The 26,134-nt window shown below is 46.0% G+C and overlaps 1 protein-coding gene and 1 pseudogene across 2 annotated transcripts in view; one reads left to right on the top strand and one right to left on the bottom strand.

Annotated features, from left to right (window-relative positions):
- TTLL12 (Tubulin tyrosine ligase-like 12) overlaps positions 1-26,134 on the bottom strand; it is a 71,822-nt gene that overhangs the window by 21,075 nt on the left and 24,613 nt on the right. For both annotated transcript variants that reach the window (XM_089565105.1, XM_089565106.1), the window contains exons 7-10: positions 25,527-25,663; positions 24,962-25,152; positions 14,789-15,007; positions 11,050-11,161 (exon numbers count right to left, since the gene is read on the bottom strand). In XM_089565105.1, coding sequence (XP_089421231.1) covers positions 11,050-11,161; positions 14,789-15,007; positions 24,962-25,152; positions 25,527-25,663 — 659 coding nt within the window. The remainder of the gene's footprint in view (positions 1-11,049; positions 11,162-14,788; positions 15,008-24,961; positions 25,153-25,526; positions 25,664-26,134) is intronic.
- Positions 18,776-20,411, top strand: LOC149326769 (uncharacterized; annotated as a pseudogene).

Genomic DNA, 26,134 nt, shown 5'->3' with positions numbered 1-26,134 from the left:
CTGAAAGTAGTAGGACTGGTTTTTTCCTGGGCGAACGGGCGGACGATAGGTGGTCTGTGCGTGCAGGATCGTTGAAGGGGGATATTGGGAATGCTGGGTAAAATTGGCAGTCGGCTCTCGGCCGTTGAAGAGAGGAGGTCGCTTGTACTGTGAACCCCTGTCGAAACGTCTCGTCACGCAGAATCATCGAGCGTTTACTGGATCAGCGATACGCGATCAAATTTTGAGTAAATCTTGGTAAAACAGGCAAAGAGACTCACAACACGATTAAGGAGGCCTACGGTGACGCTTCCATGGGTAGATCAGATGTTTTTTGAGTGGCACAAGCTTTTCCGAGAAGGTAAGGAAAGAGTGGAGGAAGACGACCGCTTCAGACGCCCTTCGACCAGCAAGACCAACGAAAATGTGTAGCGAGTGAAACATTTACTTAACAGTGATCGTAGAATGAGTATCAGAATGATTGCTGATCACTTGAGCATTCCTCAAACCCAAGTTTTTGAGATCTTGACAGAAAACTTATCCATGAGGAAAGCGTGCGCGAAGTTGGTGCCGGGAGTGTTGTCAGAGGAGCAAAAGGCCAATCGGTAGGATCTTCTTCATCATGTGAAGGAGGACCCTGATTTTTAACCCAGCACAAGGCGGCAACGCTGCCTCAGCCCCTCTACAGCCTCGACTTGGCCCCACCAGACTTTTTTCTCTTCCCGAGAATAAGATCGACGCTCAAGGGGAAGCATCACGGACCGGTGGAGATGGTTCAACAGGCCGTGACGAGGGAGCTAAACAGCATTCCGGTCCAGGCGTTCCTGGAGGCGTACGAAAACTGGAAAACTCATTGGCAGCAGCGTGTAGGTGCGGAAGGGTGCTACCTTGAAAAATTGTAATCGTTTGTACTATTCTCTTGAATAAATTTTGTTTAAAAAAATGAGTCCTACTACTTTCAGAACAGACCATGTATGTTGGACTTGCACACGCACACATGCAGCGGGAAAGCCGTCGCATTCGCCACTTTTCTCAGCTCCTTTAATTGCTGTAAGCTTACTGTAGTGCCACCTTGTGATAATTTGAGTTTAATTGTAGAGCCAACAAATAGCGGACAAGAACTTGGTAGCCAGCGACAGAACGCCACGCTTTCCACGGCGCACATCGGCAAAGGCATGTACAACACATGCTGCCTTTCACATGCAGGAGCACTTGACTACTTAAAAGAGACCACACTTATAACATATGAGTAACATGCTTCTACGTGTAAATAATAAAGCAGGAATGCATCGATTTCTGTTATCGGAAAACAGCCGCCACGAGCAAGTCCGCTTTCCCAAGGATCACTAAGCTCGCGTACTAAGCTGAAGGCTTCCGAAAAGAAAACACGGAAAATGCGTTTTATTTTGCTAAGCTAAAAGAAAAAAAACTTTCAAAACAACCACCGTCCACAGTGTGCGAGCAAACACCTCAACGCAGCGAACAGCGCGCAGCAGATAACGCGGGGCAGGTATGCCCTTGTGACGGCAGCGATCAGAGGTTGCCAGAACAGCAAGCAGCTCACAAGGAAAACGCAAAAAATTCGTTTTAAAAATATCTACAGTACAGAATCAACTGAAACTTCGTGGAATTGTAGTTTAATGTGTTGGGAATTTAATGCAATAAGCAGGGCATGCGCGAAAACAGGCTGTCATGGCCTCTTCATATTCACTCGTATCTGCTATAAATAGACAGTTGCAAGTTGTGCTTGTTCCGTCTCTCTAACTGAGTGCTGTCTGCTTTGGTGCTAAGTCCTTTTACCAAAATGTGTACCAACTAGCCCCCCTAGCAAGTATTACTAAAGACATCCCCTTTACCTCGCCGTGATTGGCCAGTGCCGATGACTATCACAAAATCATTGGATCGAGCCGTAATTCAGCAAACGCCTTCCCAAGCAAATGATGCTAAACACCAGCGAGGCAAACGAAGCTGACTGCGTGATTTTGTTGAAGACGAACGGTCGGACAGGTGGGCCGGTGGGCATATGGGCATATGATATGAAATTTCAACTCTCGCAAAAAAAACTGTTTACAAAAATTCACGCCCCCCCCCCCCCCTCCCGTAATGAACCCTCCAACCTAATTGATGTCAACTTTTCTGGAAAAAAAACTGGGTTCATTATGCGAGAAAATATAGTACTAGCTGTTCTAACAGGTCAAATGACAGATGCTGCACCCGTGCTTGTGAGGCTTGACAATTTCGCACATAACACTGCATCCGTCCTACAATGCTAGCAGTGAAGTTTCCAGAGCCACTCTGCAAAGTACATTTGTACGATGAGCGTGTTTGGATGTATGTATGATGTCGTGCACGTTAAATCCAAGGGCCTGGTCTTGCTTTGCTGTTCGTGCAGGTCGCCGAAGCGGCAGTGATTTGTGTTTGCAAAGTACTACTTTCCCTCACTGGCAGAACACTGCTGTCTTCGGACCATCACAGGAGAGACTGGAGAGAGTGAAATGCTTCTCCAGACAACAACAAGGGAACTGCAACACTAGCGTCACAAACTGCTTCCACCGGTTGATGGGCCTCTGCATTTTGCAGCCTTCTTGACGCACACATGCCAGACGGCCACACATTCTGCAGCACGCACATAACAGCTGTGGGTCATTTCATCACGACAATCACACCTTTCGTTGATGATATGCATGCTAATCATGATCGTAATATCCACACTGATGCAATTTTCTTAGATTTTGCAAAACCCTTTGACACCGGCCCTCATGCACGTTTACTACTAAAGCTATACTCCGTTCCATACATAGCAGGCAACGCTGCAGAGGTCGCTGATGTAATGCATCCGGAAAACCATATTACTCTGCCCACATATCATTCGTTCTTCTCAAAACTCCAGGCAATATTTATTTATTTATTATTTATTTATTTATTTACAAGTGCTGCGGTCTCAAGGAGACCAAGCAGGTGGGCATGTGTACAACATTTTCATTTCATTAACATCAAGTGGTAAGTTATTCTCTTGTGTTTGACATGGGGGGAAACAGCAAAAAGTGAACAAAAATGAACAAGCTCGGATTTCAATTTTGCACAATAACGACCTTCGCATAATCAGAAACAAAATGCACTTGCATGCGCTACTGCGCAGAAAAAACACATAAAAAACACAACTGAATGAAAAGACGGGAAAATGACACAGAAAGAATATTACGTTACAAAATACATAAGTAGCGCCTGGTCAAAATTGTCAGTGGAAAAAAAATTCAGCCGGCAGATCGTTCCACTGACTAACTGTACGAGGAAAAAAGGAATTTTTAAATAAATTAGTGCATGCGTGGAAAGGCAGCAAATTGTGAGCGTGACTGTGTCTTGATGCACGTGGCAGGTATGGTTGAATGTACGGCCGTCCGTTGAATTTCAGTGACTTATGATACATCGTGAAAAGAAATTTAAGTCGTCCTATAGATCTTCGTGACTCTAAGGTAGGTATGTGGTTGACAGCCATGAGTTGTGATGGGGAATCTGTGGACCTGAACTTGTTGAAGATGAACCTGATTGCTCGTCTCTGAACCATTTCAAGTTTACGTTTATCCTTTAGGTGAAAGGGATCCCACACTATTGCTGCGTATTCTAATTTTGGCAATCTGTAAGTTCTGTAGGCTAGAAGTTTTAAATCAGGAGGTGCTGTTCTCAGTTTGTGACGCAGAAAGCCGAGTTTTCGAGAGGCGGCTGCGCAAATGTTCTCAATGTGTTTTGACCATGAAAGAGTGTTTGTAAACGTTACGCCTAGGTATTTGTATTCTGTGACTTCCCTTATTTGGGTATTATTGATGCAATACGAAAATGAAAGTGGTTGTTTTTTGTTCGTAACGCGAAGTAAGACAGTTTTTTCTGTGTTTAGGGTCATGGACCAAGCTGAACACCATTCATTAAGTGCGGTTAAACTATTGTTTAATTGAATTTGATCACCACGGCATGTAACCTGTTTAAAAGCAGACAATCGTCCGCAAACAGTCTGATGTTAACATGAGGATGGATAGCACTAGTTATATCATTAACATAGATTAAGAAAAGAATCGGTCCCAGTACACTTCCCTGAGGCACTCCGGATGAAACCGCTAATGCCTTGGAGACATGGCCATTAACATCCACGAACTGAGTGCAGTTTAAAAGGTACGCTCTTATCCAGTTTATGATAAATGCCGGAAAAGCGAGATTAGTAAGTTTTTTCAAGAAGTTTGCCATGAGGAACACGATCGAACATTTTGCTGAAATCAAGGAAGATAAGATCAGCCTGCCCAGAAGAATCAAGTGTTAGAGCGATTTCCTGAACAGTTGTTAAAAGCTGCGTACATGTTGACAAGCCCTTCCGAAATCCATGCTGGAATGGAGAGAGCAAGTTGTTATCTTCAAGAAAATTTGTAATGTAGTGAGCGATAATGTGTTCGAGTGTTTTGCAGCTCGTGGATGTGAGCAAAATGGGGCAGTAGTTTTCCACAAGCTGACAGTCACCCTTTTTTGTGGACTGCTATGACACGGGCCACACGCCAATCATCAGGTAAAGTTGCCGTGTTAATAGATAAAGAAAACATAGCTGTTAAAATGTGTGCAATAGGCTCGGTGTAACGGTGAAGGAAAGAATTCGGTATTCCATCCGGGCCCCCAGAAGATTTTTGTTTAACATTTAGCAGTAATGAAAGTACGCCCTCGAATGATATGAAGTCTGACACTTGGCATAAAGAAGACAAAGCCTCTGTAACACTATCTTCCTGGTTGAATACAGAGTGAAAGTACTCATTCATTATGTTAGAGATTTCCTGGGGATCAGCGACAAGCGTATTGCGCTGCCTTATTTCTTGCAAGTGCACGTTCTTATTGCCAAGGTATCGCCAGAATTTATCGGGGCTAGTTTTTATGTACTTCGGCAAGGTACTGGAAAAATATTTTTGTCGGGCTAGCAATAATGCATCAGAAAGCTGGGTTTGCAATTGACGAATATCTTCAGGGCTTCTGTTCTTCCGCTTTTTCGCGCGCTTTAGCCTACGCTTTAAATGTATAATTTTTCTGTCGACCCATGGGTGTGCTCGTTGTGGTTTAATGTGTTTGGACGGAACAAAGGCACCAATGCAGTATTTACAGCAACTTACAAACGCCTACCATAGTGAAGTAATATCAGTTTTTGGTAAGTTGTCAACCAGCCTCCATAGTTCATCAAGGATAGATTGATCATCGGCATGAGCGAAGTCTTTTAACAGTTTTGCGAAGCTTAATGTCTGGCTTCTTACAGTTCCCAAGCCTGCTAGTGAACAGCACAAGCTTGTGGTCAGATATTCCCTCCTCTACACATACTTCGAACTCTGTAATATTTTTGATAACAAATACAAGATCCAGCATTGAACCAGTGTCACCACTTTCACGCGTGTTTTCAAGTGCAACTTGTTTTAAATCGCATGCAAGCATTATGTCAAGAAGAGGGCTATCTGCAAGCTGTATTTCAGGCCTATGTAACCAGTCTACAGCAGGCAGATTAAAATCACCTGCCATAATAATTTTCCGGGGTTGTAGCGCAGTCATGTAATCACGCAGTGAGGCCAAGAACTCGGGAGAGGATGACGGTAGCCTATAAATTGCACATACCACAACTACGTGTCCCCAACAGTTAATCTTTAAAAATAGACTTTCATGGTTATCAATCTGACGAAGTATTTCTGCGGTAACCGTGCTTTTTAAAATTATCGCAATACCTCCTCCTCTCAAACCACGATCCCGACGAAATATCTGATGTGTCGGAGGTACCAGTATTTCGTCGCTAACACCATCATGCAGCCAGGTTTCTGTGACAATTGTAATGTGGGGGTCATACTTGAGCAGAAGGAATTCAAGTTGTTCTACCTTATTTACTATACTTCTTGCATCGAAATTTAGAACTCTTAGGTTTTTGGAAACGACGCGGGTGTTGTGTCATTCGTTATCAGAAGTTTGCCGTTCGTGGCTTACGACTACTCGTTGATTTTGATTATCATCCCAAGCATAAAAGCAGCCATCAACTTTCAGTTTATCAATGATAAGAAAAGCACGTTTTCCGCTGTCGACATCTGGTTTGGCACTTTCCCATAGAAGTTTACGCTTTCTCAGAGTTTCCTTGCTGTAGTGCTTTTGTAGATGTTTGGACGATGTTTGTATGTTTGGACGAACGCAAAGAGCGGTATAAAACAATGTGGTAGCATTGAAAATGATGGTCAAAGCTCTGAGGCGCTCAGTGTTCAGGCTCTCTGGCCATAATTTTCACGGAGAGTGAACTACTTTCTGGGCGCGGATTGAGTAGGGGGGATTCGCCCTACCAACCCGCGTATCATACCGCCATGTGTACTTTTTACTTTTCAAAATCTCAATGAGTCGCAGGAGAAAAATGTGGCAAGAGGTAAAACGATGTCTAGGAGGTGCCAGTCACGGCACTTAGAATTTGTCGCTACGAAATATGCTTGTGCTCGCTTTGGTTGTATGGTGAACTACTTTAACCCTTTGAAGGTTTTTGCCGTATATGTACGGCGGCGGTTTTCTGTCCCGCAAGGTCTTTGCCATACAGGTACGGTTTCGATCTTCCGTTTGAAATTTTGCGCCAAAAGAACAATGCGTGCTCACTGGGGGGTGCTGCCACCTCTTAGGACTTACAAGAAGTGTTTGAATTTTGTGCTGCCTTCTTACGGAGATAAGCAGAACTTATGTCTAGCTTTAGCGTGGCGGCGCAGACTGCGGCGACACCCCTTTAGTAGTTTTGGTTTCGCCGCGTGATCGCAACGGAGTCGCGCGAAATTTGAGTTTTCTTTTTGTCAGCACTATCTTGCAGGGGCTGCCGAAGTTGATTTCTATCTTTATTGGCGCTGCTCTTAGCTTGCTTATCACCGTTGCTCGCGAGGTATTCTCACCCTCTGTGGCAACGCGCCTACGCGGTTTCGATTCCGCCGCGGGATCGCAACGGAGTCGCGCGAAACGTGTTTTCTCTTTGTGGGCACTGTTTTGCAGAGGCGGCGAAAGTTGATTTCTATCTTTATTGGTGCTGCTCTTAGCTTGCTTGCCACCATTGCTCGCGAGGTATTCTCGCCCTCTGTGGCAACACGCCTACGCGGTTTCGATTCCGCCGCGGGATCGCAACGGAGTCGCGCGAAACGTGTTTTCTCTTTGTGGGCACTGTTTTGCAGAGGCGGCGAAAGTTGATTTCTATCTTTATTGGTGCTGCTCTTAGCTTGCTTATCACCGTTGCTATTCTATTCTATTGAACATTTTCCAGTTGTGAGTGATGCTGTCACCAAAGTACTGTTCCTAATTTTTTTTTACTATTTATGTATTCTCGATTATATACATTTTGTAGATTCAAGATCCGCAATAAAGTAATTTGACCACCTGGGAAAGTTTTCTTCAAAATAATTCGACCCTCAAAGGCTATGGCGAACTACTTAGCCTGTGTGAGCAGGTGTGCTAGCTTTGGCAGCATTGCCTGCTATGTATGAAACAGAGTATACAGCAGCTAAATTTACATCCTGACATTCCTGTTTGCATCAAGGAATTTCTAACAAACCGGTCCCAGTTTGTTTCTGTTAACTTTCAAAACTCTACCTCCCTCGCAGTAACATCAGGCATCCCACAAGGCTCTGTCCTTGGTCCACGGCTGTTTGCAATCTACATTAACGATTTGCCAACGCATTTAACATGTAACTAATGCATTTTTGCCAACGACTGTGTCATCTATTGCACAATAACCAACATATCCCATCGAGCAGGTCTTCAAAATGATCTCAATCGCATTCCTTGCTGGTGCGACCAATGGCTCATGAAGCTAAATGCTAACAAACGCAAACTTGTCTCCCTTCACCGCTGGCAACAACCCATCGTTTTTAACTATGCTATCCTCAATTCTGCTATCGAACCTGTACAATCTTATAAATACCTTGGCCTAACCTAAAGCAGTAATCTTTCCTGGCGCACTCATATCACTAACGCCATATCATCACCAAACTGATCTCTTGGGTTTCTGAAACATCACCTACGTCATGCTTCACCACAGTCGCTCCTCTAAGTCGCTCCTCCGGTCTAGGCTGGAATATACATATCCTATCTGGAATCAGCATCAAACTTATCTAGCTAACACCTCTGAAGCTTTGCAAAATCGCACTGCAAGATTCACTCACTCCGCTTACTCTTTTTTTATTTATTTACAAATACTGCTATCCCATGAATTGGGACATTGCAGGACTGGTACAGAGGATGAAACATATAGATAAAACAGTAGGAAAGTGCATAATTACAAGTGGGAATCAGAGATCAGAGATTTTTACATAAACAATAGTGTGGTATTAATACGAAAATACATGATTAGGCAATTCTTGTGCAAAGCGGTCACAGACATCTGACGTAATGTAACATCCAGATCATTCCATGGTTTAACTGTCGAAAGAAAAAATGAATATTTGAAACAGTCTAAAAATGGCATAAACGGCACAATGTTAAGCAGGTTGGTACGGCGAGTGACACGTGCTGAAGAAATGGCGAAAGAAAAGAAAAGCGGGGCATCAACATAAATGCATTTGTTGATGATCTTGTGAAGAGTGATAAGGCGATCACATATGCGCCATTCACATATGCGCCATTTACAAATACTCTTTCAATACCAGCGTAACAGCATTAAAACTTCAGTCCGAACTTTTGAATCTAAGCACTTGTCGTCATACAGCTGGCCTTTGCCTGTTCCTCAACATATTTCACAGTTCGCTTAATCATCCCCTCTACCTAGCTCCACCTTCACGCATATCCCACCTCACTATGCATCCATTTTATGTTGCTCGACCGCTGACTAGAACCGCTATGTTTGCTGGCTCACTTTTTTCCCCAAACAGCTATCATCTGGAATGGCCTTCCCCACTTTAGTAAAACAAGCTTTTGGGCAAGTTAAGCAAACAAGAGAGGGGGGATGAGGGGCTCGTTATAAATATGAGAGAAGCCAACAGCCACAGAAACCAAGGGACACGAGGGATTTTTAATTAATTTATTTATTTTGTGCTGTTGTTCGATTAAAAATATTACTGAATATGTTACCGCTTAAAGCTAATTCATTAGAAAAGCAGAAGAAAAAACAACCACATGCCGCCGGTGGGATCCGAACCCACGACCTCCGAATTACGCGTCCGGTGCTCTACCGCTGAGCTACGGCGACGGCTGTCAAACCTTCTGCTTTCGGGGGTATTTGTGTTTACAAATAACCTAACCTTTAGAGTGTTCACCAGCGCCACCCACGTTTGTAAGCAGCGGACATAGCACATAACTGCAGCGTAAAAAATGACGAGCACAAAGGAAGAAAACACCTACGACACGGACAAACGCTGCACTCACAACTGATTTTATTTCGCCAGCAATGGGAAATATAAAGATTCCGCCGCTAATGCGCGCGCAGGAAAGTACACATGCCACCATCAAGAAAAAAAAAACATTATCACACCGTGAGACACATCTTATCGTGTGGCAGAGAAAAGGTCACATTCTGCTTTGTACAAATGAATACAAGTATCGCTTAGGCAAAATTCTCCCTTTTTCTTTATATGGCAAGTTTCCAGTAGTTAACGTGCAGTTTGATCTTTGCTTTTGCCTAGAATCCATTTCCCATTGCTGGCGATCAAAATCAGTTGTGAGTGCAGCGTTTGTCCGTGTCGTAGGTGTTTCTTCCTTTGTGCTCGACATTTTTCTACGCTGCAGTTACAGTGGAACCTCGATTATACGTCCCCCGGTCATGCGACGACCCGCATTTTACGACGAATTTGTGCGGTCCCGGCAAAACCACCATAGAGACAATGCATTAAAAACCTCGGTTATACGACGCAAATTTTAGAAGGACCCCGCCTCGTACGACGGCTGGCTCGTACCGTCCGTCAAAAAAGGTCGTCAGCAAACGCAGGCCGGGATGTACCGTATTTTCACGATTCTAAGCACCCCCCCTATTTCCGGGAAAAAAAATTCTGAAAAAAAAAAAAAAACTTTGCATGCGAATCTAAGCAAAGCACCCCCCCCCCCCCCGTTTTTGCGCGGAAGAGAGCGTTGAGGAGGCCGCCAAGTGCACTTGCTCTCTTTTTCGTCGAGCCTGTGCAGTCGGAGTCCCAAGGAGGCGCGGCCTGCGTGTTGTTGTTGCGACTGAGAGAAGGATGAAAAGGAAAGCGCACGGGCCCGCCTACTGGCGTGAGCCAAGCCACCACCGCTGCCGAGGAGAGTTAAAAGATCAAAGGAAAGATAAAGAGAAAAGATAAGACGCGTGTGGAAGCAACAGATGCGTCCGCAGGAGCCGACGCTGATGAAAAAACAGATAAGCGGGCGAGGCCGCGCTCGCCCAAGCGAGGACAGCGGCGTCCACGGCGCTTTTTGTAATGGAAGTAATGGATGCTTGTGCCCCACGATAAAACTTCCGACGAAGAGGAAGTGGACAACGATGCAGAGGTTTGCGCTCCCATTCCTAGTTACGCGGACGTGTTGCAGAGCGTCGACAACATCCGGCGCTTTGCTTGCGCGCGACGATGTTGGCGACCTACTGCCGGACGTGGCAGCCCTTGAAAGAAAGTTGATGCGCCGAGGTTGGGCAAAGGTGCAAAAAAAAAAAATACCGATTTTTTTTAAACGGTAATAAAGATTTTTTTGCAAATCTGTTTCAAACAAATGCTGGGTTTTGTCTTTTTTAATCTGATTGGCGTACTTGCCGCGGGCTTGAAGCCGGTCAACAGTTTTCGGCGAAAGGCCGAGCGCCACTGGCCGCATTCTTTGATTTTCGATTATACGACATCCGGGTTATACAACGGTTTCGCGCGGTCCCCTGAACGTCGTATAATCGAGGTTCCACTGTATGTGGAAGCTTCCCCACATCATTGCTGCCATCACCTGCCCATCGACGTTTGCGACGAGCGTTCCTCCTCACACTGAAAGATTGTAATCTCGCCCATGATATGTAGCCCAGCCCTCATGTAATACCCCGAAAGGGGTCTTTAAGGTGCTAAAACGAAACGAAACGAAACTATCACAGTGACTGGCCAGAGTGCACGTCCTCACCTTGGGCCCGGTGGCTGGCAGCCGGAGAATGTAGTGCAGGTTGTTGGTGACGTGCGTGTCAAGGCTGCGTGCCAGGTTCCAGGGCTTGCAGATCCACACATTGTCCAGGCCCCTGGCACAACATGCAAGGAACAGACATGTCTGGCTACAACAGGTTCAAAGGAAGTGGCGTAACCTCGGCATTTGCCTCGAAATCCTCCACACTTCGCCCCGAGAGACCCGGAGCACACTGCATTCATGTTGGACTTGGACTTGGCTCATGTCCCTAAATCCTTCTCTCGTCGCCATAGCCCACATCGCTTCCAATATTCCATTTCTAACACCTCGATTGAATCAGTATCATCTTATAAGTACCTAGGAGTCACCTTGTCTTGTGATTTATCTTGGCACACCCATATTGGCAACATCAGTTCAGCATCGAATAAAACACTTGGTTTTCGCAAGCGCCATCTCCGCCTTGACCCTCTACACGTAAAATTACTCGTATATAAATTGCTCATCAGACCAAAATTAGAATATGCCTCTGCCATATGGAGCCCGTACCAAACTTACTTAATTAATGAATTAGAAGCTGTCCCAAATCGTGCCACTCAATTCGTCCACTCTTCATACTCATATGACGTCAGCATTTCTTCATTGAAAGCTTTATCAGGACTGCCGCCCCTTTCGTTCCGTCGTCGCATTTCAAGTCTCACCCTTTATCACAAATTATTTCATTCTTCCCTCAATCGGTCACCGTATATCACAGCTGCAGCACGCATGTCTCACCGCACCAGTCATCCCCTACAGGTTGCCCGGCCGCCATCGCATACGGCCACCTTTTCCGCTTCATTTTTCCTTCGAGCAGCAGTGGACTGGAACGGCCTACCCCGTGATGAGGATGATGATTTCCTCAGGCTTAATGGCACATACCCACATGACATCGTCAACATCGCTTCATCCTCTACTTTTCAAGAGCATGTCACCGATCACCTTCAGTGCTAAATAATATTCGCTGTTTTGTTTGCTCATTTCATTAAAATCCCAGCCCTTATGTAATACCCCCAGTACAAGGGGGCCTTTAAGGTAAATAAACTGAACTGAACTGGAACAACTATTCCAGTGTGTTGCTGCATCTGTGGTTCCTCCCCTACGACCGTGTTCCTGGCTCCACCACTCACCAAAGAGCTGCACTGCACCAGAGCGCTTCTGGTCGCCACGCGACAAAAAGGGTTGGAAAAACTTCGGGGACTTCTTAACCACATTTTTAGGGGGGGGGGGAGCTGGTCTTGGGAAAAAAAATTTTTGTTAATGAAGACACAATAATGGAATCTTCAAGAAACATGTATTTTTGCGTGCTGATTCCAAATATGTAATTTAATTTTATGTAAAAAAAAGTCCTTGTACACTTATATGATATGTTCAGTAACTTTTTGCCGAGAGCCTTCAATAAATTTTGCTGCGGGAAACTTGCTAGGACGCATGCCACAATGGCTTGTCTTGACATCACACTATGCAACAAGGGCAAAATTATTATCCTGCCTACCATATATAAGTTGAGTTACAGGGTTTTGAATTTGCCACTTCACAGATGGGAAGGAACTGATGATTTCAAAATTCTATAACTCACCTTCTATAACAGGCAGGATGACAATTTCACCCTTATCGCATAGCTTGATGTCAGGAGAAACCAATGGCATGCAGTCTAACAAGTTCCCTGCAGTAGAATTTCTTTCAACCTCTTGGCAAAAGTTACCTATCATATTGCATAAGTGCAGAAGGACTTGTTGTACATAAAATTAAATTACATACTTGGAATCAGCACGCAGAAATGCATGTTCCCTGAAGATTTCGTAGCTGTGACTTCAATGGTAAAAATTTATTTGTAAGACCGTCTTCCCCCCTTATGAAAGAAAATGTGATAGCAATTAGGCTGCATGCTGCAGTATCAACGAGTCTCTAATGTTCTTCTTGTGATTTTCCTGCCAAAACAATGGTTGGAACCGGTTCCATTGCCCTTGTATGGGCATGCATGAGCCATCACCTTCTAGAATGTTCCAGTACGTTCCACTGATCCATCATATGGGATTATACTAATCCAACCCACTAATCCACCTTAATGGGGGCTCTTTGGAATTTTTGGGGGTGGGTCAACTGCCAAACTTTAAGGGTCCTCAGACTTTCAAATTTGGCGGTACATATTATTGGTCCACTGGTGGTCACATGGTCTTGATGACGTCACGGCCTTCTGAACCAATCAGTAAATTTCGTGACAGAGAAGCCAGAAATTTTTTTTGCGTGACACCAACATAATGCCACCACATTAAAAATTTAGTGCAACAGGGACAAGACAAAGAGAAGGTGCTCGTGAAACTGTGAACATTGCCTGTGTTAGTAACTGCGAATGTTGTCCCGTTGTCCCTCTCTGCCCTGTCCTTGTCACACAAACTGGGCAAAAATGCATCACTTGGGTGCAGTAAAAGGTTGATAGAACTGCGTCTTTGCCCACCGTGGATCCCTTCCCTCTGCACATGCAGTTTTTCAAATCAATTTATTCACCAGAAAAGCCTGGTTGGTCACCCTGGACTAAAAGCTGTGCACACAGCTTGATAAAGGCCCAGGGGACCATTACAAGCAGTAGCAAACGTGAAGAGGGAAAAAAAAAGCAACTTGACACTTTAACACATGAAAGGTACACTAAACAACATAAGAGATTCATTCACATTACAATCATACAGTAAAGAAAGAGATAGAAACAACATTTTGACATTACATATTACACTATAATACAAACAAAAATTAAGACAGTCAGTACAATAGCATGAAACATAAGAACACATAAGGTAAAATAGATAGATCAGAATTTTTCATTTATACAGGGTGTTCACACTAACTTTAGCCAAGGGTTAAAAAATAAAATATTTGAGGTAGGCCAGGGAAACCACTTACATACATGTACCTACCGGCTTGCGGATCATAGGCAATTTTTTGTTTTGCAATTAATTAATTAGCAATTAAGATAATTTTTCTAAATGCGTAAATACTGACTTCAGACAGCAAATGTGAATAGCAAAGTTGGAGAGCACCTTCAGAAACCCCCATTCCATTTATTTGCGGTAAAGGAAACCTCACGTGCATCTTTTTTCTGGGCTCCAAAGAAAGCCCGCGAAATACAAAAAAAATCACGTGACAAGCGCATCCGCGCGCCATGATTGTGCTGCTCTCAACCATGGCTTGAGTGAACGAAATCAGCTGCTGGCAAGGCACGACGACTTCAATGCGCCGGCAGGCCGTTATGTCAACGGTGGTTGCGGCACCCGCGCGAGCCAGTCTGCCTCACCGTGCAAGAAAACGCGAGTGGTGTGTTTTTGGGCGGTGACGCGCCACTCCAAATCGTCACAAGCGTCGCACCTTAGGTGGATCTTAACTTAGGACCCCATAAAATTTTCCAGTAAAGTAATACAGTGATCAGGCAACCACTAGCAACCTGTCTTACTGGGGGTGGTAATCGCGCAGATCGCGCGGGCACAATCCACACCTTTAACGCTTTGTGTATTCGAAGGATTCGTCGCGCCTGCGCTAATTAGTCATAAAAACGGGTATTGCCGTGTAAAAAATGAACGCGTAATCAGGGCTGTGCTGTAGCAGAAATTTTTAGTGGGAAAATGCTGGTTCCATCTAAGGGCCGCACCCCGTGAGAACCGCGAAAAAAAAGTGCGGCCTTTACACGAGTAAATACGGTATGTTTCTTTATGCCCACCTGCGCTGCCTCTGCTGGAAGTAGGAGACGAAGTGGGGCAGCTCGGTCTGCAGGTTATACGTGGTGGGCAGCCAGGGTGGCCGGCTGGCCAGGGTGTCCCCGTCCACCATGGGCCCACCCCCCCGGCGACACACCAGTGCCAGCAGGTCCTTGACGGTGAGCACGTGCTCGAAAGGGAACTGGTTCACCCGCTTGGCGGGGCTCTCGTGGCTCAGCTCCCTGCAGGGGACCACCGCTTGTTAGGGAACCGGAAGACACTGCAGTGTACGCAGCTGCATTTACAAAGGCTAGAGCCAATACTTGGGCTAATCACATCTCCCACACTGCACTGTCATCCGTATTTCTTTCACGCTTCATGAGGGCCAACATTGGATAGCCCCCACCATAGGAGAGAAACACATCATCATCAGCCTGACTGCGCCCACTGCAGGGCAAAGGCCTCTCCCATGTCTCTCCCATCAACCCTGTCCTGTGCTAGTTGCGGCCACCATATCCCCGCAGACTTCTCAATCTCATCTGCCCACCTAACTTTCTGCCGTCCCCTGCTATGCTTGCCTTCTCTTGGAATTCACTCCGTTACCCTCAAGGACCAGCGGTTATCCTGCCTTCGCATTACATGCCCTGCCCAAGCCCACTTCTTCCTCTTGATTACGAGTAGGATGTCATTAGCAAGCTCGAGATCGGGAGCAAAAATGTCTAACCGCTCTAACACCACAGCTCACACTTAAACATTCGCATTACACACTCGTAACTGTCTTAGAGAAGTTTTTTTTTTTTTTAAGTCTTGCATAAAAAAAAGCACATCTGGCCTTCAGGGACAGTGTTCACCACATTTGCTTTATCTCACTGCATATGGCCTGCGCCGTTGACTGCCAGAAAATGGTCAGATCATGCGGCGATAACAGCAATCAATCACCTTTTGAAGCAAAGAATGCTAGACACTGGCGATACGAAAGCTGATAACCACATTCTTTTCGGCGGGTCCGACGAGTGCCGGAGTGAATATGTGTCTGTCTCTTCTTCTTCCGTCCCGTCCGTTAGCGCTGTTTTGTCGTACCATTAAACTCTTTTGTTAAGGTGGCCACTTGCCAGTCCATGCACCATTGGGCTATCAAACCAAAATCCTTGTTGAGAGCAATTTGGTCTTGCTGGTTCAGGATTTCTCTATACAGGACGCAGTCGTCTGCGAATAGTCTTATCTTTGAATCCACCTGACTAGTCATGTCGTTTATAAACAAGAGGAACAGGACAGGCACTAAAACAGAGCCCTGTGGTACACCCGAGAGGACTGGCACTGTCTGGGAAGTATGGGCGCCGAACTGAACAAACTGGCAGCTGCCAGATAAATAACAGCGGATCCATTGCACAACTGGCCCATCCCCTAAAATATATTAGAGTTTCAGAAGCAATTTTGCATGGCAGACACGGTCAAAGGATATAGAAGTAGCAGTAAGTATAGCAACACACAAACATGCTGAGAAGGAAAAAAATGAATTTCTTTCATAGTCACTTACTGCGCACAGATTACCGAGCGAAACAGTCAACAATGTTTTGCGTTTCTTCATCTTTATAGCCTCGGAGAGAACACATTTTTCAATGTTATCGATGGACTCTGAACTGCCTTCCTTCGACGGGCTGTTGCGATGAGCCATGCCACGGGCGCCAAGCGTATCGAAGCACATGGGAACATGTTCTTTCAAGTCCTTGTCACAATTCTCATAAGTGGAGTCCTCATTATCCGTGACATCACCAATGCTGTCTTCACCCACACTAGGTCTCCCGTGGTCTCAATGTCGTCGTCCACAGAGACAAAAAGGCCTACGCCCACACTTGGCCTAATTGCTAATATATCATATTTAAAGGAAAAAAGAAAGCTTTAGGATGTGCAGTGGACCTTTGGGAATGGTTGCATGTTCTTAAAAAAGCTTTTTTCAACTGATAAATTACTATAAAGGCCCGCAAGTAATTGCCTAATTGGGATGTCATTTTGCGATACAATTTTCTTCCAAGTCAGACATTAGAAATCTAAATGCATATTTGAAATCGGCATTCTATGATACACCTGCGTGCCAAGTTTCAACACGCTAGGTCGACAAATAAAAAAAGTTTTTAAGACCCTCATCCCCACTTAAGGATTCATGATGAGCTCAGCTTGTCACAAGCGACTGCCCTTTTTTCAATTATGACAAGCTCACCCCGTCATTGGTGTTCCATTCCTTTCAAAATAGCTTCTGATGAGCTGAGCTCACCAAACAGTGTTTTCTTATTTAAAACAAAGATGGCGGCAGCCGTTCTTTTGTCCGCTTTTGTTGAATTAAAATTTTCACAGTATATGGCAGAAGGCATTCCTTGTGTGTTGAGGCTCACCCTGTGAGATTTTCCTGTGCTTTCAAACAAACATGGCATCACCCGTGTGGCATTATCATGCGGAAGAGTGTGCTATGCATCAGATGATGATAGTGCAAGCGATGAGGATGTCGACTTCGAGTTTTATTCTTTGAGTGAAGAAGATAGTGACAAGACTGTCAGTGACAGAACATCCGCAAGGAAACGAGGATCCGCTGTAGGTGTGACACGACTCTAATGGCGAATTCCAATCGCAGGCCCGGAGTGGTCTGCGCGCTCTGTGACTGAGCGCCTGAATCCAACGAAGAGCGCGCGACCTGAAATTGCGATTGGAGTACACTTGCTCTGGCCAGAGCATGCAGGTGGCGCTCGTGAACTGCTCGAGGAAGTACCCGTCATTCCTTGCACTTGCCAGCGCTTTTCGCGTGCGCGTCGGCTGCTTTTCGAGCGTAGCGGCAACAGGCGAAGATGCCTTTTGAGATGGAGGTGACGCCTTAAGTTTACGCTGTGCTGTCAGCCATGTTCACACATCCGAGCGACGCACGGTAAGAGTTATTTGACACATTTATTGTACAAAACAGTCGCCGTTCACCATTTTCAGTCTTCCTGAGCAGAGCTGTGACTGCACAACTTTGAGTTTATGCTAACATCGATGCACATTACATGTTTTCACGTTTAGTTTACACGTTGTCATTCAGTCCACTACATCATTTATATCAGGAAGTCGTACTATGCTTCATTAAAATCGCTTCGTACATTTCAGCTCACGCAAGCAGCTGCAGTGAGGGCGACAAAAGAGAAGGGCTTGGCGGTCAAGGTAACTTTGGCGCGCTTTTTTTTAATCAATAAAACAATATACGCAATTAAGTTTGCAAGTACTCTCTTTTTTTGCATTCGCCATATACGTGTATTGAATTCTTTACAGAAATGGCTGGGAAAGCCAAAGAAACAGTAATCGCGGTGAGTATACACATTATTTCACATGAGAAAAAAAGGCTACAAAGCGTTTCCTAACTACCCTTGGAGCCCGTACTTCGTAGCCGTTCCGGCTCTTTTAGGAAAGGTTTGAAAACATGTATATCCTGGTGCCGCTCTTCCTTTATTTCATTGCTTTTTACTGTCTAGCTTGCATTGTTTTCTAGGTTCTGGTGGTTAAGCCGCGCTCTTTCCGTGCAGTGTTCGTACAAAGGTGATTCGTTCGTTTCAGGTAAATGAAAATATGCGCACAAATTTTACCAACTAATTTAAACAGCGTATTTTAGACCTAACAAAACTGTACAGATTGAACTGAAAAAAAAAAAAATGCCGGGAGGAGCAATATTCCGTTCCGAAGCGACACATAGGCTATGACGGACGCGTAGTGCATGGGTCCGGATTAATTTCCGCCACCTGGGGTTCTGTAACGTGCGCCGACACCGCACAGCACACAGGCATTTTTGCATTCCGCCTCCATCGGAATGCGAGGCTCGGATGGAGCTCGCAACCTTGGGATCAGTAGCACATCGTGAAAGGCACTCTCGGTCACTGCGAGGGGAGAAATGGAAAGCAAGAGGCGAGAAGTGGGGATACATCCCTTTTTTTGGTGTCTGTTTCTTGGGGGGAGTTTTCTCGCTCGCTTGCAGGGCGATCGGGACGGTTGAGATGGGGAGCCCCGCAAACTCGATCCTGACCGGGGCGCACCGAGAGCGCTTTTTGGACGAGGGTGCGGCCTTCTCGCACCCTCTGAGTGTTTTTGTTTTGTTTGTTATTTCCCTCTTGGTGACCGCATACTAGATTGCAGAGTCTTCCAGGAACCGTCGTACACATTCCCTCCGTTTCCGCTTCTGCCTGTTTCAACGCCTCGTATACATTTCGCAGCACTTCATGCACGCATTTCTTATTTTCTTTCCATCTCAAGGCTGCGAGTGGACAAGCGGCGAGACAAGACTGATGCTGGACTATTATGCACAGTACTTCCCTCAGATCGGACCAATGAAAAAATTCAAAAACAAAAAAGAAATGTTTGCTGCCATCAGAAAAAGGATTTCAGAAACATTAGGCATAATTTGGACGGGAGAACAGTGCAGCAGCCGATACAAAAACCATCCTGAAAAGAAAAAGTGCGACCACACAGCAGAACCGAAAATCCGGAAACTCTCCCTGCGGCGTTCCTTTCGAGGATGAGCTCGCGAAAATTAGATGGACGATTGATAGCTTAGATCCGGAACAAATCAGAGACAGCTGCATAATCATCTACAAAAAATTTAAATCAAACGACACAGATAGCACCCTAGGAAGCAGCACCCAAGGTAGCAGCGCCCAAGAGGCACTCCCCCTCCGACACAGATCAAGATGATGCTTGCTCCGCAGCGGGCGCATCTACTACCGAAGAAAGAGAAAAAAAACTGCTGCACCAAGGGCAAACAGTGCCAAGATGCAAGATATTAAAGCATTTCACTGCCAGGTTTGTTTACTCACAACTGCACACACCCTGCCGGGTTTTTTTTGCATGTTAGTTTCCTGCAAATATTTTGCTAGTAACGCACTAAAATGCTCTGCAGGGCATGTTGACATGTTTATTCAGGATAATCTTATAGATATTAGTTGTACTGAATAAAATGTTCCAGCACCAATCGTGCCTGTCGGATTTCCTCTTCTTACGCGGATTTTTCGGTGGCAGGGGGACTTCATCGCGGTCATCACTCGACAAGGCACTTAGGTGGGCTCCTTCCTCGTTCTCATTATCATTGGACTCCGAATTCACCAGCAGTTTTGAATTTCTTCGTCCGTCAAAGCACGGACGTGTGTGGCACACTGCCTCACATGGCTCCTGTGCGGAAACCAAAACAGAGCGACTCGGATGTGGAAACATGCGCGCTATCTGTTGTGTAAAATTCCCCCTACAAGATCTATGAGTTTATAGCATCTCTCCATAGATGGCGCTACATGTTTGCATCATTTTTTTTTTTTACACGAGTACTATCGGGAGTGGCAGGGGGTGAGTTAAAAAGCCAAAACGAGTTAACTCGGGAAAGGCAGGGGGTGTGCATATGTGGTAGCCCGAGTTGTCTCGGGAGTAGCAGTGAAAGGGTTAAAGCATTTTCCCAGCAAATGGAAACTTTAATGGAGAAAAAGGAGCAGAAAAGGATGAGAGAGAAGCGGAAAAAAGGCAACAGCGGGAAGAGAAAAAAGCCCCCAAAGAAGAAGCGAAGAAGCGCACAAGGAGCGAGCGCGGCACCAAGAAGAAAAAATGGCATTGCTGAAACGGGTGCTTGGACTTCAGGATGAAGACAAGTAGCGAAGGAAAACAAAGTTTTTGTAAAAAGAAATAGAGTGTTTCGATACATGATACAAAGGTCAAGGGCTGCATTTGATCAAATTGAAAATCGAAGACAGCTATGTACGCATGAAAAATTTTTAATGGGCGTCTAAAATGCTGTTACACACAAAAAGAAATGAAAAACTGCAATAACTGCACTTCTATACAGAGAAGTCCACTTTTTTCTTGGCATGAGGGCTAAGTCTTGTTCTCGGCATGCAGCGCATCACTTGCTGCCACTCATCATTTCTTGGAAGACTTTCTCGCGCTTAAGTTCTCCTAACTTGCGTAAGGCCGTTTCTTCAGCAGTTTCCTCTTCGCTGTGAGCATCCTCCGCTGCGCGCATCCACTGCACATCTGTGGGCAAGTCTTCTGGCTCATCTGGCAGTACGTCTCCCGAGTCAATGCACAAGTTATGGAGGATGCAGCATACCGTAATAAATTTGTTCAGCCAGCTGACAGTGCGAAGCTCCAGACAAATTAATTGCCGGAATCGTTTTTTGAGAATACCGAAAGCGTTTTCAATTAGAACCCTGGTTGCTGAAAATTTGGCGTTTAAAATCCCTGTGCTGCTTCGGAAGTCCCCCGTAATCTCGAAATGGTGTCAGCAAGTACTGACGTACCGGGTATGCTGCGTCCGCCAAAACATGATACGTAACTGCCCGCTTGACATACTGCCGGCAGCTTTCTGAAGAGCGAAGATTTTCTGAAAACCCTCGGGTCATGTGTCTTGCTCGAGCAACCTACGCAAGTGTCAAGAAACCGCCGCTAGTCGTCGCAGACCACCTGCAGTGTCAGTGATAGTTGGTGGTGCCTGTTGCAGTGGGTTGATGCTACTTTGTTGCTAGGGCACTGAATTTTGACGCATGTCCCATCGAGGCAGCCGACAATGCCGGGAATTCCAGAAACCTGCGCAAAAAGAAAGTAAATAACAAAAGTTTCGACTGAAACCAAACGCACACAAAAATGCAGAAAGGGTTGCATGACTATATACAGTGAAAGCTCGTTAATTCGAACCTCGATAATTCGAACTACAATGCTTGGTCCGGCCAAGCTCCATAGAGATCTGTGTATAAAAAACCCCGTTAATTCGAAAGCGAGTCGGTTCCGCTACGGATAACTCGAACTACGAGCAACTATTCGAAAAAAAAAAAAAGCATCTCCGCATAGTCAGAGGCTTCACAAGTCCTAAACGGGGACAGAAGATGGAGCCAGATAAAACCGTGGATGAGAGGTTAAAGCCTACACGGCGCCATCACAGGCGCGGCGGCCGGCGGCACTAGGCGGCACCGGAGGGTAGGGGTTGGCGGCGGCGGTGGCGGCTGCCTATCCTCTTTTCCACGCAACCTCCGGAACTCGCAACTAAATACTCGTCAATTCGAGCCCTGTTAATTCGGAAATACGGATAAGTACTGTCGGCGCGATCCCAGCCAAGGCCCGTGAAAGGCTATGACTTTGAACGGGCGCTACAAATTATGCGCGAAAAACTTTTTTTTTCCTTTGCGAGTGTCGTCTATCCTTCCACCCATCAGTCGCCAACGGAAGCACGCGGTCCACCGCGATCATGAGATCATGACGCCAGCTTTTAGCATTGTTCGCTACAAAAGGCGTTTGCTGCGCGTTCCAATGATTGAGTGGCAGTAAACGGCGTCCGCCCCAATCGCCCATGGCACGATAAGGCGAACGTACTGAAAACGAGGCTTGCACAATCGGACAAGCGTTGGCACTCTGCCAAGTTGGCTTCCCCCCTTGCTAGAGCTAACGCCAAAAGTAAACACAGCGCGATGTTAGTGATGTTATCGTGATGTTATCGCTGGGCAGCATCTTGGCGCGCCACCAAGAAATGCGTTGTGGACCATGACGGTGCGAAACGGAGGGACGCATTTTTTTTTTCAAATTCTTTGGCAAAAATCGAGGGTGGGTGGGTTCATTATGCGATTGGGTTCGTTGCGAGAATAAATACGGTACATATACCATAATGCAAATGGTTCTTGCCGGTTTTTTCGCGGGCATTCGATAATTCGAACATCGGATAATTCGAACTTTTTTCCCGCTCCCGTGAAGTTCGAATTAACGAGCTTTTACTGTGTGTGTGTGTATATATATATATAAAGAGGATAAACCGGCAACCAAATAAAGCAAGCAGAAACCAACAGCATCATTGGAAAATATTAGCATCACTGACCTTCTCAAAGACTTGCGACAGTTTGTTGAGGTCAGAGGGGAAAGTTATTACAGTTGGTCTCAACGTTAGTACGTAGTCCGCCACCCTAATCAGCATTCGGTGCACAGGGCTTTCTGCAACGTCAAAAAGTGTTGCGACTTCCCTCATTGATGTTTTGTTTGCTGCATACCTGCGCAGTAACAGAAACGAATGGAAAAAAAAATAATAAAAAGTACAAGGCACCTCCGATCCGTCCCTGTCATTCGTGCGCAACAACTTGCAACCATGAACCAACAATCGCGAATTTCAACGTTAGTGCAGTATGAACGAATGTACGAAATACCCCCGTTACTTTAATTTCTCTCATTGTTGAATGTGCATTGGAAGCATGCAAAAAATATTCACAAAGCAAACGGGAACAATTAACTCACCAAATACACCGCCCTGGGTGTATGATGGGCAGAAGGCGGAATTAGCCACTATACCACAGATAGTGACAACCTGAGGTGCCTCCGCAACTGTAATTTTGCAGAACCACAAAGCAGTCACACATCATTCTTCTTAAAAGGTCGCATGCAATAATTCATGCGGTATATGGCCTACCTCTTCGGGTGAATACTTGAGCACGAATCCGGCAACTCTTCAACGAATCCAGCAACTTTTGGACATTTCTCGGGAATACTAAATATATGCTGGAAAGCGGCCTTGCAGGCGAAGATTTCCAAATCACTTTCCGAGCTGGACTCTTCAGAAGAGGAAGAATCTGCACTGCTACTGCTCTCCGACTCGCTGTCCTCAAGCAGAGCGAGCGCCAGTGCGCAATTCACTTTTGACTGTTCTGACTCCATACCGGCGGGAGATGCTGATCATCTGCTACGGAGCGCGGAGCCGTTGGAGCCGTTGCGACAAGCCGCCGGAAATGGAGGGCGCCGCTAGTGCCGCTGACAAAGGACGTCACGCAAACTTTTGGTCGACTCTGCCGATTTTGGCGGAGTAGTCGGGATCAATCTCGGCTCGGCAACCGCTCCCTGTCTGCAATTGGAATACAGTTGCTTCGAAAAGAGCAGAAAACGTTGCTCCTGAAGTGCTCCAACTCTGCGTTTGGAAGTCACCATAAGTGACAGCAAGGAAACGAGAATCTACTCTAGATGGTGCGAGAAGGACGTGCGAGGAGTGCGCCATTTTAAGCACTGCCATACCATTGGTAGTTTGCAGGGGATTGATGGCCAAATAGGGCATTTTGTGTACCGCCAGCCAAAAACTAACCAGTTTCCAAGTTCCAAGAGCGGACAACACATGATAAGTCATCATCATCATCAGCAGCCTGACTACGCCCACTGCAGGGCAAAGGTCTCTCCCATGTCTCTCCCATTAACCCTGTCCTTCTTTGCCAGTTACGCCCACTGTATACCCGCAAATTTCTTAATCTCCTCTGCCCACCTAACTTTCTGCCACCCCCTGCTACGCTTGCCTTCTCTTGGAATCCACTCCGTTACCCTTAAGGACCAGCGGTTGTCTTGCCTTCGCATTACATGCCCTGCCCAAGCCCATTTCTTCCTCTTGATTTCAACTAGGATGTCATTAACCCGCGTTTGTTCCCTCACCCACTCCACCCGCTTCCGATCTCGTAAAGTTACACCTATCATTTTCCTTTCCATAGCTCTCTGTGTTGTCCTTAACTTAAGCTCAACCCTCTTTGTTAGCCTCCACGTTTCTGCCCCATAGGTGAGTACCGGTAAGATACACCTGTTGTATACTTTTCTCTTGAGAGATATTGGTAAACTGCCATCCATGATCTGAGAGAACCTGCCATATGCGCTCCACCCCATTCTTATTCTTCCAGTTATTTCCCTCTCATGATCCGGATCTGCAGTCACTACCTGCCCTAAGTAGACATATTCTCTTACTACTTCCAGCACCGCGCCATCTATTGGGAACTGTTGTTCTCTTGCTAGACTGTTGAACATTACTTTGGTTTTCTGCATGTTAATTTTTAGCCCCACCGTTCTGCTCTGCCTGTCTAACTCATTGATCATGCTTTGCAGTTCTTGTCCTGAGTGGCTTAGCAAGGCAATGTCATCAGCGAATCGCAAATTACTCAGGTATTCTCCATTGACTCTTCTCCCCAACTCTTCCCATTTCAGGGCCCGGAATACCTCCTGGACAACACATGATAGGTAATAAAACATCCCTGGCGTAAAAGCTTTTTCATGGATTTTTTTGTGTTTTAAACATGTTATTGAGACAATTAGCGTCATTAAAAAAATGAGCCATTTTGGTACTTTCGATCGCCCACTTTAAGGAGCTGATCCCCCTAGCCCAGTGTGTGTGCCCCTCCCTGGCCTACCCCAGGGGGTGCCCCCACCGGTATTGCTTGAAGTGGTAGTTGAGCCAGAGGACGTCTGCCTCCCTCTCCTCCTCCACCATCTCGAAGGAGGGGTGCGTCAGGCAGTGGTGCACCTGCTGGTAGTCCGAGTAGACGCGCAGCTTCCGGCTCCGGGGGACGTCCGACATCGGGGCCTCGGGGTCCGGCACCGTCTCCTCCTTGCGACCGCTCTGCGCACACACACGAGATGAAGCCAGCCTCATGAAGGTAGTACAAAATGACCAGGCTGCTGGTGTGAACATGTGATATATACCATATACATATACCATATACCATCCCCTTTAATTGGCTGCATGGCTACTAGCCAAAGTACAATTGGCCCCGTTTGGAATTCGCGCACTGTGACGTCACAACCAAGTGAAAAGCGTGACATTTCTATCGACAACTGCGTGACATTTCTATCGACAACTGCTGCTTACAACGATGAGGCATCAAAGGCTTCTGCCTTAATAAAATTCTGCACTTGCGGTAATGCAAATTTTGTCGACAGCTCCAGTGTCGACACCACAGCAGTGGGTGAATGCATGGAGACCAGCATCCTCACCCTGAGGAAGTCCTGCTCTGGCTCGGGGGGGCTGCAGTCCACGTGGGTGAGGTCGCAGGGCTCCCAGGGAAGCAGCAGGGCAGCACGGGTGAGGGGGTCACACGGGGGGCCCTCCCCATAGTCACGCGTCACTTCCTCTGTAAGGGGGGGGGGGGGGGGGCAACAGCACGCAGTGTCACATACCTTCCGAGGAAAGTATGTACAGTGTTTGCCAAAAGTAACCAGGCTCCATGGTTTGCTTCTCATTCGTATAGTAGAGCCCTCACAGCATCCCTAAAGATCAAAAAGTTCCTTGAAGGTGAGAACAGGGGTTCTCCTTACCATGCAGAGATTTAGAGCTTGAGGGCTGGTACGATAACTGTAATATACGACTGAGAAGAACAATGAGCAGCCTGGTTACTTTTGACAAAGACTGTACCTTCTTTATGCAGTGTTATGTACCCTCCGAGGAAAGTACACAACTCCCTCAATCACTGTATTCTGTCGTCATGAGCACCTGAGCCACATAATACACTTCCTATTCAAGAGAACTTTGCGCAGAATAACGCAAGACTTGTGTGTGTGTATGTGTTTCTCCCTTCCGTCTTGTGTCATTCTGCGCAAAGTTT

The sequence above is a fragment of the Amblyomma mixtum genome, chromosome 10 (genome assembly GCF_055824585.1).
Source record: "Amblyomma mixtum isolate Tamu chromosome 10, ASM5582458v1, whole genome shotgun sequence".
NCBI classification, from domain to species: Eukaryota; Metazoa; Arthropoda; class Arachnida; order Ixodida; family Ixodidae; genus Amblyomma; species Amblyomma mixtum.
Note: the sequence above shows the minus strand (reverse complement) of the source record. Positions and strands in the feature narration are given on the sequence as shown.